Genomic DNA, 16,851 nt, shown 5'->3' on the forward strand with positions numbered 1-16,851 from the left:
CTAGTAAAAAACACCCAACAAGCAAAATCCTATTCAGAAGTTCAGTGGAAGAAATACACAAGAGAAAATGCATGTTGATAAGGGGAGTGTAGAGGTGGGCGGGGAGTCTACTGACATCGCAACTCCACCCACTGAGCCCTGGAAAACAGACCCACCCAAAAAATCTGCAGTTTTCTGGGTCATAGCAGACAGAGGGGAGACATTTGACAGATAAGTATACATGCAGGAGGCATGTATATCCTTCTAGATAATCAATACTGCAGTAGTTTAGAAAGGACAAGAGTGGGTTTACATCCACTTTAAGATTTTTTTATTTTTAAATGGCAAAGGCGGGCTAAAATCGGAGCACATTTTAGACACCAAAAGTTTTAACAGATATTTGAAATGGTTCTAAAGGCTCAAGGCAGTATTCAACACAAAACCATAACTGTAATATAGTGCAGCCGACCAATCCTTAAATATGGTGGCTACATTCATTTTCTTCTCTACCAGGGGTGCAAACATTTGCAAAGAGCGCATGAAGAACATATAGCTGGCATGCACCATTTTCAGAGCTGAGCATCTGGAAGAGTGGCTTGGTGCAGTAATAAAGTTATGTCTGAATGGTCACTTCTTCCATGCCGGGCCATGAACTTTTCAAACTATCCTTGTTATGGATACATTTGGAGGACCAACTTGTTCTGTTGGTTGGCTGGTTAATCAGGATGAAAATAAAAAAGGAAAGAAAGCTTAAACATAAAAACAAAACAAATTGCAGACACCACCTCCAAGTCCTCAACCACATTGGACATTGTAAAAAAAAAATGGAAAAAAGCTCATGTGCCATTTTGAGCATAAGGTGTACAGTGACTGAACATATAAGCGTGAACAGGGACAATTAGAAAGAATAAGAAGAAGATTATGCATAATCTGGCACAAGGAAAAAGAGCAGAAAAACGCTCAGGTGTGAGTGGGGGCTTATACGCTGTATGTGTGCATTGCCATTCATTTTTAACTGCACCTTCCTGACCAAATGCACCTGTGATATAGTGCACTACAATGCACAGAAGTAAATGCTTTGTATGTTGCCTATAGCAAACGTGCAGGTTTTTGGGACACAACATAAAAAAAAATTTTTTTTTTAAATGTAATGTCTCAAAAAGCAGTTTATTGCAAAGATAAGGTCTTTTACATCTCAGGAGGCTGTGTGTAGTGCCCTTAAATTGATACAGCGCCCCTCAATCAGCATTAGACCTGTTGAGTCACAAGGGTTGGAGGATGGAAACATGAGTGAAGTGGGATACAGGCATCTGACACTTCTCAAATGGAGTGAAAGTTAGGAGGCGCAGCCTACAAAAAGGTATCTCTAATGACTACTTTTGCAGAGAACTGTTTGTTTTGCAGGGACTGGGTGGTTTTAACGCAAAACTGCAAAGAATGAAATTTTAGAGCTGTCTGTCCATTTACAACGCGTAAAACAGACAGACATACTGTTGTTCACACAAATCTTTACTAGGGGAGATTTAAACTGGTCTTGCAATAAAATGTATAGTTTCATGTGGACATACAGTATACATGATGTGGTGCACTGACATCGACTATATGGGATCTCAAATGCTCACAGGACAAAAGACAGACACCCAATATTCTGTGTATTGTGCACATTTTGCAAGACCTTTTAAAATAAATATTCAGTTGCCATAACACAATGTGCTTCAATACATGGAGAGGCAACCATTGTTACAAAAAGGTATGTGTGGGTCCAAAGACATGTCATGTCGTCAGCAAGCAAAATAGGTAACATTTTTGTTTTCTCTACTTTCAGTCTTATACTGGGTAGAGAAATATGTATAAAACAAGCAAGAAGAGACCTGTGTCATAGTCAAACATGTACCTGCATTCTTGTGTCATGTCATAAGCTTGAAGTATTTAAAGAGACGCAGTTGTCAGAGCATTCCCTTCAATAAAAATATTCCAATAAGGTTGTGTGTGCATTTAACAATACTTTTGTATGTTCTTCACCCCTACAATCCATACTATTTAAGTAGACATCTAAAAAGCCCTGGGATGGCTGCAGGGCACCGCCATCTTGGAGGTGATATAGACTCACAGCTGTCACTCAAGAGACACGATAACCTGTCCCTATACGATTCCCCCAGCAGATACATATACAATTATGTAAAGAGGTGAAAGGGGGAGTAGGGCCAGCACTGAGTAATTAGATATTTCAATAAGGAGGGAGAGCGCTATAACATGGGAGTGAAGGGGAATGTGCTATAAAACTGGCTAGCAAAACGTAACATTTAATAATAACTTATTTGAAACTGTAGGTAAAATGGCAAGTATTTTAAATGCTTACTTGCAGCGCTTTTCCTTGCCATTTTACCTGCAATTTTAAATAAGTTGGTGACAGGGTCTCTTCAACCACAAAGTTCAGCTTGGCAACCCGGTAACTGACAATTTCAAAAGCAGAGGTCAGATACGGCTGCCTCACACTTCTCCTAGGAGTTTCCTTTCAAGACAGCAATAAGGACCATTTCTTTAGCATTTAACAGGCATCCATTTCTCAAAAGGATAACTAGAAACTACGGTGCCAAATCTATTTGTGTAGGCTAAACACAACTCTAGGGGCTCATGCACACAGGACCATTTTACAGCTGCTGTTAGAGGCAGTTAAAAATCATGTCACATGCCCCTAAAAGCCCCTCCATGTTAGCCTATGTGTCCACATAAACTGTAGAGGCATTTAGAGGACTAAGCCTTTAGTGGCAGAAAAAAAAAAAAAAAAAACACCTAATCAAGCCGCGTCAAACGCAGCTTTACGCTTTTTTTGGTGTTTCTCGTTTTTAAAGCCTGCTTTAACTGCTCCTGGAAGCACAGGCTGTCTTGTGCATAAAAAAACAAAAACGCTAACGTGGGAAGACACAAAAAAAGGGTGTTTTTAGTGCTGCCATTTTTAAAACATTCTGTGTGCATGAACCCCAAGTATGGACAGCTCATCTGTCAATTCCTGGGAATGTAGCTGTAAAGCAGCACTCTAATTCATGTTCTAGACATGCAAAGATGGGCTATTAAAGTGACACTTGTAATTATATACAGCAATTAAAGTCCAGCCTGTTTACATGTTTGTGTCCAATTATAAGTCAAGATATTCTACATGCTTTGTTTCATTCCTTTACTGATGAAAGAATACTGCCTACAAGTGAACCATCCGAAATACAACTCAGATTTCAGATTGTGGTCCAACCAGTTCCATATACTAGAAAAAAAAAAAAAAAAAAAAAAAAAAAAAAAAAAAAACACCCTACAAAAGAACTGAATATATAATTCAGTACTCATTCACTCACAGAATATAAGTTCTGATACATACATTTGTTAGTAATAACTAGTATTAAGATGAAAAAAAAAAACCCCACATTTAATCATCATAGGACAAGTTCAAACAAAAAAAAGCATTGCCTACCAGAACCAGTGAGCTCTTAGTATTTTTTTTTTAAGATTACAATCATGTACCTTATTGGGTACATTTCCTTCTGAGTCTTCCAAATTACATTTCCTTTGCAACGATTAGCCAATCAACACATTTGTGCTGCTAATAAGGAAAAATCTAAATAAGGTTCCATGGAAAAACCTAGGAGTTTAGAAAAGCCTTAAAGTAAAAAGGGAAAGACTAATCACTAAACCTACGTTAAAAAAAACTTTGCCTCCCCATTGCCCTGCAGCCCAAGGGCTCCTTACCATAGGCATAGAAGGCCATACACTGACAAAATTTAATGTATTTCTGCATACCACCAGGGAGACAGATGCCACAACCATGCACACATCTGAGCGGTTACATACAGTACCTACAGGGAGGGACGAGCGGCCTTGGACAGAGGGAGAATTATTAAAAGCAGTGCACACAAAATATGGCACAGCTGTGCAAAGTAACCAATAGGCTTCAAGGTTAGATTATAAAAGCTTAAAAAGGGGTTGTGCTTATGCCTATGCATTAAGGTATAAAGACTTGACACTGACCAGCCCCCTAGCCCCCCGTTTTACTCACCTGAGCCCGTTCGTTCCCTTGGCACTGTACCTCTCTGCCCAGGGTTCTCGGCTCTTGAGTGGATAGTTTGATAGCAGCGCAGCCATTGGCTCCCGCTGCGGTTAATCAAATACAATGACGTCGGGGCCGAGTCTGGCATTCTGTGTCTATGGACACAAATGCTGGACTTGGGAGCACGCCGTAAGGTAACCCCCCCCCCCCAAGAAGAGCGCTTCTCCTATATGGGTTTACTGATGCGAGGGGGGAGTGCCGTTGGGGGACCCCAGAAGACGATGATGACCACCATACTGCACAAGATAAACTGCACAGTGGAGGTGGGTATGAAAGTACACATAAAACACACAAAGTACACATAAAAGGTAAGAGGGTTTACAACCCACTTAAGAAAGTTAAAAGTTAGAAACCGACTGGCTACTAAGCACAGCTACACTAGATTCTGTGTGCACCACACTGTCCAGGACTGCTCATCCCCTCCCAGTATGCATGTAACTGCTCAGATGTGTGTAGAGCTGTGGCATTCAATGGCCTGTCATTGATTTGTGCAGGTGGCTGGCCACGGCTGTACGCAAATCCCTGCGACACCCAGGTGCAGAAATGCATTGAATTCTGCCAATGTAGGACCCTCTGTGCCTGTGTAAATGAGCCAGAGCTTTGAGGTCGAGTGACTGCATAGTAAAACTTGGGAAAAGGGAAGGAAAAAAAAAAAAAAAGGATATACTGTGTGATGTATGCTAAAATGTATGCACAGCACTGGGAAGGCAACATTTTAAAGAAGGTTTCTTGCTCTGCCTTTTCATCTGAGTGAAATCTGAAAACAAGAATTTATGGTTTTAAAACACTAATGGCTTACACCAACGTGAATGTAAAATGTACATACAGCACAGTATGTAGGTGTAGAGAAACATGACCTTTACATTACATGTCCAGAGTCCACTACAAACAGTGATAAAAGCAGGCTCTACAGGTAACAGCAACCTTCACAAGGGAAGTGATTTAGCATAAATTACAGTAATGCAGAATATGGAAGGGGGGGGGGGGCTTAATTTTAGTTACAATAGCTGAAAACTTTTTCCTATATCAATCTTGTTAGTGAAAAATGAAAGTCTTTCTGAAAGTTTTCCTGTACAATATATGTTTCACACATATAAAAACGCACTGCTCGGTGGCATTACTGAAAATGAGGTTTGCACTTTATGAATATCCTGCCAGATAGCATCCGTTATAAGTTTAGTCACTAAGTTTTTATGTCTTGCGCACACCTCCTTTATTAATGAGCACAACTGTCATGTGAGACCAGCTGCTCTGCAACAGTCTTACAGATAAACAGTATGACAATACCTGACAATAAAGATGGCATGTGGCATTTTCTTCCAACTAGTACACAAAATAAACAGCAGCATTTCACTGTGGCATAGTTCAAGTCCATCTGTCTTATGAATATAAAAAATAAAAAAATAAAACACACACACACACACACACTGTAGGAGGAGTTGTCATTCCTGGTGGTGGAGAGACAGTTTGCTTGTTCACACAGCATGGGGTGTTACATTGTCTGCTAAGGAAACTCAAATGCTATTCACTAAAGACAGCCATACATGGATCGATATTTGACTGATGCTGCAGGGCCTGTCAAATGTGGCTTGATCAGTGCCACCGGCTATAGTAACCAAAGGACCCTAGACCTATGCAGGCCTCATCAGATCAGCCACAGCTTAAAGCAGAGCTCCACCCAAAAAGTGGACGCTCTGCTTGTTTTCTCCCCCCCCACTCTGCTGCCACATTTGCCACCTGGGGGGGGGTACCTATTTTTGACAGGTACCTGTTCCCACTTCCAGGGAGACCTTGCTGCTGTGAAGCCTCTTGGAAGTTCAGCCCTTCCTCCTTCCCAAGCTGTCAGGTTTTGTGCAGTAGGGAACAGACTTTGAAGTTGCAAGGCTTCACTGTCAGTTTCCCCTTACACAAAATGGTGACGATAGTACCCGAGAGAACCTGGACGGGTAAGTGTCCTAATATTAAGTCAGCAGCTACAGTATTTGTAGCTGCATACTTAATTTTTTGGTGGGGGGGGGCTGGAGCGCCTCTTTAAAACGGAACCTCCAACAACCTCTAGAAGAACCATGCTTGAGAATGGCTGCACTGTATTACACCAATGTCTCATCTTCAATATTATACAAGGACCTGGATAAGGTGGCGTTTCTCTACTTCGTTGAATTGCAGAAATTCACATTTCAACACTTTACAAACCTGTCATTCAAGTGTGACATTCCCTGATATATAAAAAAACTTGCCATGTTCCTGGAAACAAATGCATTTACAGCGTTAAGACAAATATGATACACTTCATACCTGTCATCCTCACCATCAACAGGAATAGGTAAACCAAAAACGGGTAAATGAAGAGGGTTTGTTAGAGTGTCCATGATAGGAACCTTCACAAAAGACTTCTCAGAAATCAGGGGCATTGATGGCTGAGGTAGAGGTTCCGATTTTCTTCGGTCATCAATCTGACCGGCCAATGGCTGAGTCTGAAACTGACTAATGTTTGACTGTGGCAGACTCGTATTTACATTTGCTGTACCTTGCACTGATGGAAGCCCAACTGTTGGTATTAGGCTGTTACTCCTACTGACAGATGCATGGCTACTCAAGGAGGACTGTACAAAAGTAGCAGGAGCTATTGGCATAGTAACAGGAATAGTAGACACACTACTACTTGATAGTCCAGAAACCCCTGTACTAGGCACAGCCACAGGGACGCTCTGCACTCCGGGGTTCATGGCATGGTGGCTGCCCAATATGCTACTCCCACTCGCTTGCTGCTGTGGCACTGCACCGATGGAGGACAAGGTTGCCTGCGCCACGCCTCCCCCTGCTTGTTGCATATGAACCGGATGGGTCCCAGGCCCTGATCCTTGACTGGCCGAGTCATTCAGTTTCGAATGAAGGCCCAGAAGCGGCGCTGGCAAGTGCTGGCCCGGAAGACTGGATGGAGCCCCAGTACCTGCAATCAGGGAGGTTGCAGCTATTTGGGTTGTTCCTTGCGACTGTATTACTGTTCGGTTTTGGCCGTACTCAGCTTGGCCGGAGGCCTGGGGGGTCATCACGAGCCCCGGCTGGGAGTAAGGGAACTGTTGGGCCTGGCTAACGGACGTGTTGGTCTGCTGAGCGCCGGGCTGAGCTAGGGAGACATTCTGGGGGACACCCGGGCCCAGGTTTGGTAGGTAAGTCTGTCCTGGGGGTGGCACCATCATAGGTTGGGAGCTGACTGTAGCAGGATGCATGGGCTGAGCGGTTGCCCCCTGTATGGGTTGCTGCCAGGGTTGGTTGATCTTATCCGGTTGTAGTATCTGTGACACAGCAGTCAGCGTGGTGTCCACTCCAAAGTCATGGTGTACAGAGGACACAACAGCCACCGATCCCCCCAGGCCGCTGTCCCTGTCCGGAGCCGGGTGCTCGTAGGTACTGCCCCCCGTGTGCCGGGAGATTAAAGTGCTGCCATCCGAGTCCTTGTCGTAGTACTCCGTGCAGGTCCAGCGCCCCCTCCGGTACGGCTCCCCGGAGCTGTGGTCAAGTTTGATGACCCGGAAGCGGGAGCTGCAAGCCTGAGGCGCCGGAGAGGCCTGGCTGGGAGGAGGGGGGCCGCTCCGGATAAGGGGCGCCTCATGCGGCATGTTGGGGGACATAGTCCCGGGGGTATCGGCCTCTCCCCCCACGTTGTTCAGGGTCTCCTCAGACGAGCTCCTCTCCACCACCTCCTCAGGCCCGTAGTCGGTGGCCCGGGACACATCGAAGATCTCTGAGGAGACGTCCTCGGTGTGGGACTCGTCAGGGTCGTCCAGGCTCTCGGTGTCCTCGGTGATGCTGCTGGCGGCCTGGGCCGTGGTGACGCTGGTGATCTGGAAGCAGCTCTTCTTCTTAGCCGGCATCTTGGACATGGTGAGGAGGAGAAGAGGGGGGCCGGGCCCACACACGTTCCCCCTCCCCGGGGAGGACACACGGACCACCGCCGCCGCTTCCAAAGATACCTCGGCTCTAGCGCAGGCCTGACATCCCGGCTCCGTGTGGGGATTGGCGCTCCGCTGCAGGCCTTCTCCTGTCACCACAGTCCGGGGATGCTGAGCAAAACAGGCCGCCGGCTCCAGCCTCAGCGGAGGAGGAGGGGGGGACAGGCCGCAGCTCCCCCGGCTCTCCCCTACCTGGACTCCACAACGACTGACATGTCAGGAGTAGGATGTGGCCGAGCACTCTGCTCTCAGAGGAAGTGAGAGACGCTGAGCAGGCTGGAAACTACAAGGAGGAGAACGTCTGTTACTGACGACCGGCTCCTCCCTCCCCTCCTCCGACACTCAAATTCAAAACCTCCCCTCCTCAAAATGGCCGCCAGGGGCACTGTGAGGAAAGACTAGTGGAGGGGCGGGGCCGCTGGGATGGACGGACCGCCTTCTGTTGGAAGACGTCAAGCAGAGGGGCGTGTTCTGCAATGGTATGGAGGAGCCAATCCCCCTGGGACGTTGTGGAGAGGGGCGTGGTGCTTGGTGGTACGTCATGGGGCGCCGGGTGGCCGCGGTGTCTGTGCAGGGCTGGCTGTGTCATGGTGGGGGGTTAACCTCTTCAGTACCAGTACACAGGAGCGCGGGACATGGAGCGTCACATTTCCTAACCAGTGTAAATCACGTACAGCTCATCTGAGCGCTCATTGGTCAGCTCTTCGGAAGAGTACTCATCTGCCTCTAGTACTTTGTGTCACCGGGCATATCAGGAGTTCGCAATGTCATCCCTATACAGATCCTTGTGATGGAAGTCTGTAATCGCCTCTCCAGCGGTGTCTGCACACTTTGCTGCCCCTATAGTGTATGTGCATACCTCCAAACAGTTTGAGATGTGAATGAGGGACACCTATCAGCAAGAGTATACAGGCATAGGACACACCCCTTGCCACGCCCCCTTAACTACTTCAATACCAGGGACTTATATACCTTCCTACCCAAGCCAGTTTTCAGCTTTCTGCGCTGTCACTGTTTAACCAGTTTAACCAATGCAGGTCCATGCTATAGCCAAATGACAGCTACAGCACGGACCTGCATTGCTAGGACGATGTCTATTGATGTCTTCGCATGCACAAGCAGCCTGCGTGCACCCTGGAGGGTGCGCACGGCATGCTCTGTGATCAGCGATCCCGACCCCTTACCACATGATCAGCTGTCAGCCAATGACAGCTGATCACGTGATGTCAACACAGCCGGTAATCGGCTATTTTTTCTCCTCATGTTGACACCGCAAGGAGAAAAAAAAGCAGATAACTCACGGCAGTGAGTGGGATATCAGTCCCACTCACTGCGTTATGCCCCAGATCCTCTGTGCCCCCTACAACTGCCGCCTACCAGTGCCCACCAGCACCACCTGTCAGTGCCCACAATCAGTGCCTGGACAGTGCTGCACACCAGTGCCACCTATCAGTGCCCATCAGTGCCATCTATCATTGATACCTATCAGGGCCCATCAATGCCATCTTATCTGTGCCCATCAGTACCGACTTATCTGTCCCCATCAGTGCCATTTTATCTGTGCCTATCAGTACAGCCATAACTATGCCTATTAGTGCCCATCAGTGCCCACCAGTGCAGCCTATCAGTGCCCACCAGTGCCGCCTCATCATCACAAGAAGCAGGAAAATTACCTGTTTGCAAAATGTTATGTAGCAGCCATAACCCTTTGTAGGGCGGTCTTGCCTTATTGGGCTTACCAGTTACCTCCGCTTGGCTTGTTCTTCGACGTCTAGGGGTTCCCAGGGTTTATACCCAACAACTTTGGACGCTGACACCAATAAAGTCCTTTTGAAAGGTTTTTTTATTTGCAGGGGTAACATCCAACAACACAGTCTTGTATAGGAACAGAGGGCAAGGGTGAAGAACTCAGGCACCTTGAACTGCAGACATAAAAAATTCTCTAGTATCACCCAGAGAGTAGCCACTCGCAGCTGGGCACTTCAAGGCTGAACAGATCTCTAGCTAGAGATCGTGGCAACCAGCACATTGCTTCAGAACTTGTAAAATTCTCTGAACGTGGACAAGTTATAACTGAAAGTGAACAGGAATCTTTTTCCTCAGTACCTGGAACGTTCTCTGTTTCCTCGATAGTACTGTAAAAATGTGGATTCGTCAATGTCCTTCCCAACTCAGTAACCAGGCACTTCTCAGGATGCCACTTGTCGGCCCTCCTCCAAAGAGCTTTCACGAGCTGCAGTGCCCCTCCAAGCTGAGAGTACACCCGAACACTTTGAATCCTCCCTCAGTTACTGCACCTCGGACCAGCCGGTTCCAAGACTCGGGTACAGACAGATCCCTACCCCAGACCAGGCGGGTTTATTGGGGGTAACCCATAGAAGCATATTTCGGGATGTCGAACACCCTGTGACCGGGCCCCCTCGCGGGGCTACCCCGGTCCTGGAAACCAGAATGGACCACAGGGGCCACACAAACTCCTCTCCCGAACACGTGACCTCAACATCTTAAGTACCCCTTCCCAGACTCCTCAGCGGGGCCCGACACACCCACTGATTGGTTCCGAGAAGGCTGATGCCTAAAGCATCTAACCAGGCCTGGTTCTGGCCTGTCATGTGTACCTCACTGTTTACATGACCCGGCAGAACTTCTAACACAGCCCAGCCAAACTGATGTCAAAGTTAACCTACATAATTAACCCTCAGAACCCCATTACCGTTCTGAGGCAAAAACTAAATTTACATATTAATGATACTTTGTCCAAAATGTCATCCGCTACATTTATAAAACAATAAAGGAAGGCTCAATGACCTAGTGCATTACCATAAAAAGAGCTTTATTAAAAACAGAACAAATAGCAAAATGGCTACTCACAAACGAGTATTGATCAAAGGCAAAATCAAATTGCTTATTTTGGCTCTAAAGAAAGGGGGTCACCCCCGAAACGCGTTAGCTGTTTTCGTTGAGGTATTTGTCAATTCATCTGACATCTGATCTGGATATGTCGATGTTCGGTGCTATGGATCCAATTGTATTGATTTTGCCTTTGATAAATACTCCTTTGTGAGTAGTCATTTTGCTATTTGTTCTGTTTTTAATAAAGCTCTTTTTATGGTAATGCACTAGGTCAGTGCGCCTTCCTTTTTTGTTTTGTTTTTCTCCAGTATTTGAACACCCAATGTTCTAAAGGAGGGCTGCAAGACCTTTTTGACACTACCATCTTTAACTGTCGGTATCACACTTCAAAAACCAAGACACCAGAGCGCAGGAGAAGTTGTTGTTTTTTTATCCGCTACATTTATAACAGACTATTAAACATGTTTTTTTTTTCAAAATTTTCCATCTTTTTTTTGTTTGTTTAGCAAAAAATAAAAACCTTAGCTGTGATTAAATACCACCAAAAGAAAGCTCTATTTGTGGGAAAAAAATGATAAAAATTTCATTTGGGTACAGTGTTGTATGACCGCGCAATTGTCATTCAAAGTGCGACAGTGCTGAAAGCTGAAAATTGGTCTGGACAGGAGGGGGGTGTATAAGTGCCCAGTAAGCAAGTGGTTAAATGACAATTGTGCGGTCATACTACACTGTACCCAAACAGAGTTCTTATAATTTTGTTTCCACAAATAGAGCTTTCTTTTGGTGGTATTTGATCACCTCTGGGGTTTTTATTTTTTGCTAACCAAATAAAAGAACACCGTAAATTTTGAAAAAAATAAGTTTTGCTGTTATAAAATATTGTAAATGTGTAAGTTTTCTCCTTCACTGATGAGCACTGATAAGACGGCACTGATGGACACTGATAAGGCGGCACCGATGAGGTGGCACCAATGAGCGGGCACTAACAGGCACAGACGATGGGCACTGATATGTAGCACTGATGAGCACTGGTATCATTGATACCTATCATTGATGGGCATTGATAGGCGGCACTGATGGGCATTGATATGTGGCACTGATGGGCACTGATAGGCATCCCTGGTGGCAACGGTAGGCATTGTGAGTGGGCACTTGTTGGCAGCTGCCTTGGCACAGATTTGCATTTGCCTGGTGGTCTAGGAAGGGCATACCTGGTGGTCCAGTGTGGATGGCCATCCTGGTGGTCTTGGGCGGCATGATGGTGGTCCTGGGCGGGATCCGAGGGGGGGCTGCGCTGATAAACAATCAGCGCAGACCCCCCCTGTCATGAGAGCCGCCATTCGACTCTCCTCTACTCGCGTCTGTCTGACGCGAGTGAGGAAAAGCCGATCTACTGCTTTTCCTGTTTACATCATGATTAGCCGTGATTGGACACGGCTGATCACGTAGTAAAAAGCCTCCATCGACCGAGAGTGGTGTATCGGTGTGTCAGACTGACACACCACACCACCGATCGCCGCAATGTGCGCCCTGCAGTACGTCATATGACGCCCAGTGAGGATAACTGGAACACCACTCGGTTGTCATTTTGCTATAGGCCGGGTGGGAAGTGGTTAAAGGAGAATTGTACAAGAAAAACTATTGGTTAAACCCACAAGTGCTTTTTTTTTACCACTACTATTCCTTTATATTGGCTTTTGGAATTTACAAATGCAGCAATTTAGAAATCAGATGAAAGGTTTAGCACTGGGAAACACTTTTTGATAGATAAAATGTGCATTTTATATACATCTATATAGATCAGACCAAAATGAGGGACACATGAGGAGGAAAGAGGGACATTGCTCCAAATCAGGGACAGTTGGGGGCTATGTATGTTAACCACTTCAGCCCCAGAAGGTTTACCCCCTTCCTGACCAGGCCATTTTTTGCGATACGGCACTGCGTTTTTTTAGCTGACGGTTGTGCGGCGCTGTACCCGATTAAAACGTTTGTCCTTTTTTTTGTCCTTTTTTCCCCACAAATAGAGCTTCCTTTTGGTGGTATTTGATCACCTCTGCGGTTTTTATTTTTTTAGCACTATAAACAAAAAAAGAGCGACAATTAAAAAAAAAAAAAAAAATGAATATTTTCTACTTTCTGCCATATCCAATAAATAAAAAACAAAAACAAAACAAATGTCTTCATTAATTTAGGCTGATATGTATTCTGCTACATTTTTCTGGTAAACAAAAATCCTAATAAGTGCATATAGATTGGTTTGCGCAAAAGTTATAGCATCTACAAAGTACTACTTTTTATATTTACTAGTAATGGCAGTGATCAGCGATTTTAAGCACGACTGCGACATTGCAGCGGACAAATTTGACACAAAGTGACGCTTTTTGGGGACCAGTGGCACAATACAGTGATCTGTGCTAAAAAAAAATGCACTGTCACAGTACTAATGACACTGGCAGGGAACGAGTTAACATCAGGCCCAATCAAAGGGTTAAATGTGCTCCTAGGGGGTGCTTGCTAACTGGGTGGCGGATGGCCTGACTGTGAGAAGAGAGAGAACTTTGGTTCCTGCTTAGCAGGAACCCAAGATGTCCCTCTTCCCCACTGACAGAACAGAGATCTGCCTTGTTAACATAGGCAGACTTCTGTTCTGCCTTTCTACAAATAATCGCTGGATTCCCGGCAGACATCGCGTCTGCTGATTGGCTCACACTGTGTCCAATCACAACAGGAGCGGATCGCCAGAGGGGCACGAGAGCCCCAGACCCGAAAGAAGCGAACAACGTAGAGGTACATTTTGCTCAGCTGCCGCAGTATATGTGCGGTGGGCAGTCTGGAAGCAGTTAAAGCAGGACCCCAGGGAAAGTGTTTTTTGTCCCATGCAGTGGGGCTGTGCCTGCACTGCATGATTAAACCACTTACCTACTGGGCACTTTCACCCCCTTCCTGCCCAGGGAATTTTTCAGCTTTCAGTGCTGTTTCACTTTGAATGACAATTGCAGAGTCATGCAACACTGTACCCATATGACATTTTTTATAATTTTTTCCCCACAAATAGAGCTTTCTTTTGGTGGTTGTTAATCACCACTGGGTTTTTTTTTTTTTTTTAATAAACAAACGAGAAAAGACCAAAAATTTTAGGCAGCACTGATGTGTGCTGATGAGGCTACATTGGTGGACACTGATGAGGCGGCACTAGTGGGCACTGATGAGGTTACGCTAATGCGCATTGATTGGCAGCACTGGTCAGCACTGTTGGGACTGCACTGATAATCAGTACCCTGATTATCATTGTAGATGTCCCTTTCACACAAGCTGGTTATTTGCTCTCCTCTTCTCACACTATCGGCTCTCCTCTTCTCACACTGTCAGCATGAGGAAAGGAATGCCAATAACCATGTCCCATGCAGTGGGGCTGTGCCTTCACTGCATGGGTTAAAGTGGTTGTAAACCTCAGACATGAAATATGGACAAAGCATATTCCTTATAGTGTGTAATAGTCTCACTTAAGATCACTTGAGTGTCATTTCTGTCTGCTGCCTCATTCCTCTGCTATCAACATGAATCACTTCTGACAAGTTCTCCTGACACCAAGAGAAAAAAGTTACAGAGGAGGAATCTCCAGCTGATTGACAGCCTCAGCTCTGTTCCTGTGAGCTGTATGAAGGGATGTGTGTCCCTTCCCTCCAAATCAGCTTCAATCAGCTCTCAGACTTCTCCTCACTGAGCTCTGCAGAGTATAACTGGAGCTCTCTGCCCCCTTTTTTCTTAATTCTAAGATAAGTATTATAATTCAGCACTTTGGGGTGATGCAGAGAAGAGAGGGCTGCAGATAAACAGGTACAACTTATGTTGAAGGATTTGTTTCATCTCTGTGTATGACCAGAGGCCAGTCACTTCACTGGTTATATGTAAAGGTTTGCAACCATTTTAACTACAGTACTTGTTTTGTCTAGTGGTGGACACAGAGCTTATACTCATCTGACCCATCAATCCTCTGGGAAACATCACTCCAGTGGTGGATTGTTCCTGCCGTCCTCATGTCCGGGGGGCATGAGCGGCAGTGACTGGTCTTGTGCTGGAATGATCTGGGGATTAGGTGAGTATATCTCAGCCATCCTCTACCCTAAACAAAAATGAGCAGTCAACCCATGTGGTGTGGGCACAGCCCCACTGCATGGAGAATTTTGTTTTTTCTGTTCTGCTTTGACTATTTTCAGTCAGCGGGTGCTAGACCTTTAACCACTTGCCGTACTTGGCAAGTTTGACACTTTTCACATACATGGTAAAATCAGCATTTTGTTCCTAAAAAATCATCACATGCCTGATGAAGGGGTCCTGTGTGACTCCAAAACGTTGCTTTTTTACTGTAAATAATGTGATCATTGATTAATATTGAAAAAATGTTAGAACCCCCAATATTATACATTTCTTAGAAGCAGAGGCCCTGGAGAATAAAATGGTGACTGTTGCAATTTTCTATGTCAAATGGTATTTGCGCAGTTGTTTATCAAACACAAGTTTTCAGTGTACAAAATACACTTAAAAGAGAAGTATGGCCAAAGCTTTGTTTTTTTTTTTTACCATACTTCTCTTGTGGGTCAAAGGAGTGCACTTACTTTTGCTCTCCTGTGGTCCAGAATCAGCTGACATTGGGCTAAAGCCCACTATGAGCTGACGTTACACAGAGCTACTCCAGACTCTGGAAGGATCCTGGGATGTCGGGATCCATCATGGGCTGGGAGCTGACTGCAGCAGGATGTACGGTATGGGCCACCACCCCACCTATAAGCTGCTGCCCGGGCTGGTTCAGAATGTCAGGATCCTCCTAGATGCCTTATTGGCATCTGGCTCGGCCTCTCAGCGCAGGGCTGAGAGCTTGAGCCAGCTACTCATTCCCCCCTCCACAGCCCAGTGACCAGACCCAAAATCGCACAGGACCCTTTTTAAAACGGCACCGTGGCCGCCCCGCACATGTGTGAACCGGTTCTATTGAAAAAAGGTCAGATTCAAATGTTATGAGAATTGGATGCATTTAAAAAACACATCCAATAAGTATATATGTGAACCGAGCTGACAGGGGACAGCTGTAGCATTGGACTGATGCTGCAGCAGGAAGGTGAGTATATATGTTTTTTTTTTTTTTTCAATTCCCACACTTCTTTAAAGCAGAACTCTGGGCAAAAAAACTTTTTTCCATGTCCTTGTTGCTGATCTCCTATCTTCACCAGCTATGCCACCCATGTTCTTCTGAGCTCTGTAGTTCCTCTGTAGCAGCCTGAAAAGTCGTTACTGCCCAGTGATTTCCTGTTTGTAAGACTGCCGGCTGCTATTCCTCCTGTATCCCCAGCCAGTGATCTTGGCACTTCCCACTAGTAGTTCTAAAGCTGAGCAGGGATTTATATTCCCGTCTTTCTGCTCACTGTAATGGGTGTGACCATTAGTGATGGCCGAACGGTTCGCCCGGCGGTCGTTTCGCGGCGAATTTCCGACATTCGCGGTCCGCACGTTCGAACGCCTTTTTCCGTCGTTCGCCGCGGCGGACTTACGTGTTTAATGTATACAAGAACTTTAACCTTTGGTGACACGTTTATCATGTGATACAGGACAGCCAATTGAGACATGACAGCACATGGACACTTGTACATTCCCCCTAACCTATAAATACACCCGATCCGGTGGCCATTTTACATTCTTTCTTCTGTTAAGATAGGGACAGGTTCCTGTGTGGAGTAGGGAGAGATAAACCACTAGCTATTTGGTACACAAAAGTTCTTTTCAGGACTGGTATAGGTGTTAGGTGTTGATAGGTTTGCTGTGCTGCTGATTCTTGCAGCAGCCTGAGTGTCTTTTGTTAGTTTAGAGAAAGGGAAAGGACGGTGTATGCTACAGGGACAGCCAGATTAGTCTTTCATCATCATCATCATCATCATCATCATTAGCTGTTACTATCAAGGTCCACAAAAGAGC

At 45.6% G+C, this 16,851-nt stretch overlaps 1 protein-coding gene across 4 annotated transcripts in view; it reads right to left on the reverse strand.

Moving 5' to 3' along the window:
• Positions 1–8,385, reverse strand: part of TSC22D2 (TSC22 domain family member 2) — a 65,336-nt gene extending 56,951 nt beyond the window's left edge. Inside the window, exon 1 of one of the 4 annotated variants that reach the window (XR_013276878.1) lies at positions 6,371–8,385. Coding sequence is in view for 2 of the 4 variants with exons in the window: in XM_077488185.1 (XP_077344311.1) it covers positions 6,371–7,959 (1,589 nt within the window). In the remaining 2 variants the exon portion in view is untranslated. The remainder of the gene's footprint in view (positions 1–6,370) is intronic. The other 3 variants (XR_013276879.1, XM_077488185.1, XM_077488186.1) reach the window with 3 other exon arrangements.
• Positions 8,386–16,851: the final 8,466 nt, after the last annotated feature.

This window comes from Lithobates pipiens, unplaced genomic scaffold, assembly GCF_037356315.1.
Source record: "Lithobates pipiens isolate NorthernLeopardFrog02 unplaced genomic scaffold, aLitPip1_a1.2 Scaffold_18, whole genome shotgun sequence".
Lineage (NCBI taxonomy): Eukaryota > Metazoa > Chordata > Amphibia > Anura > Ranidae > Lithobates > Lithobates pipiens.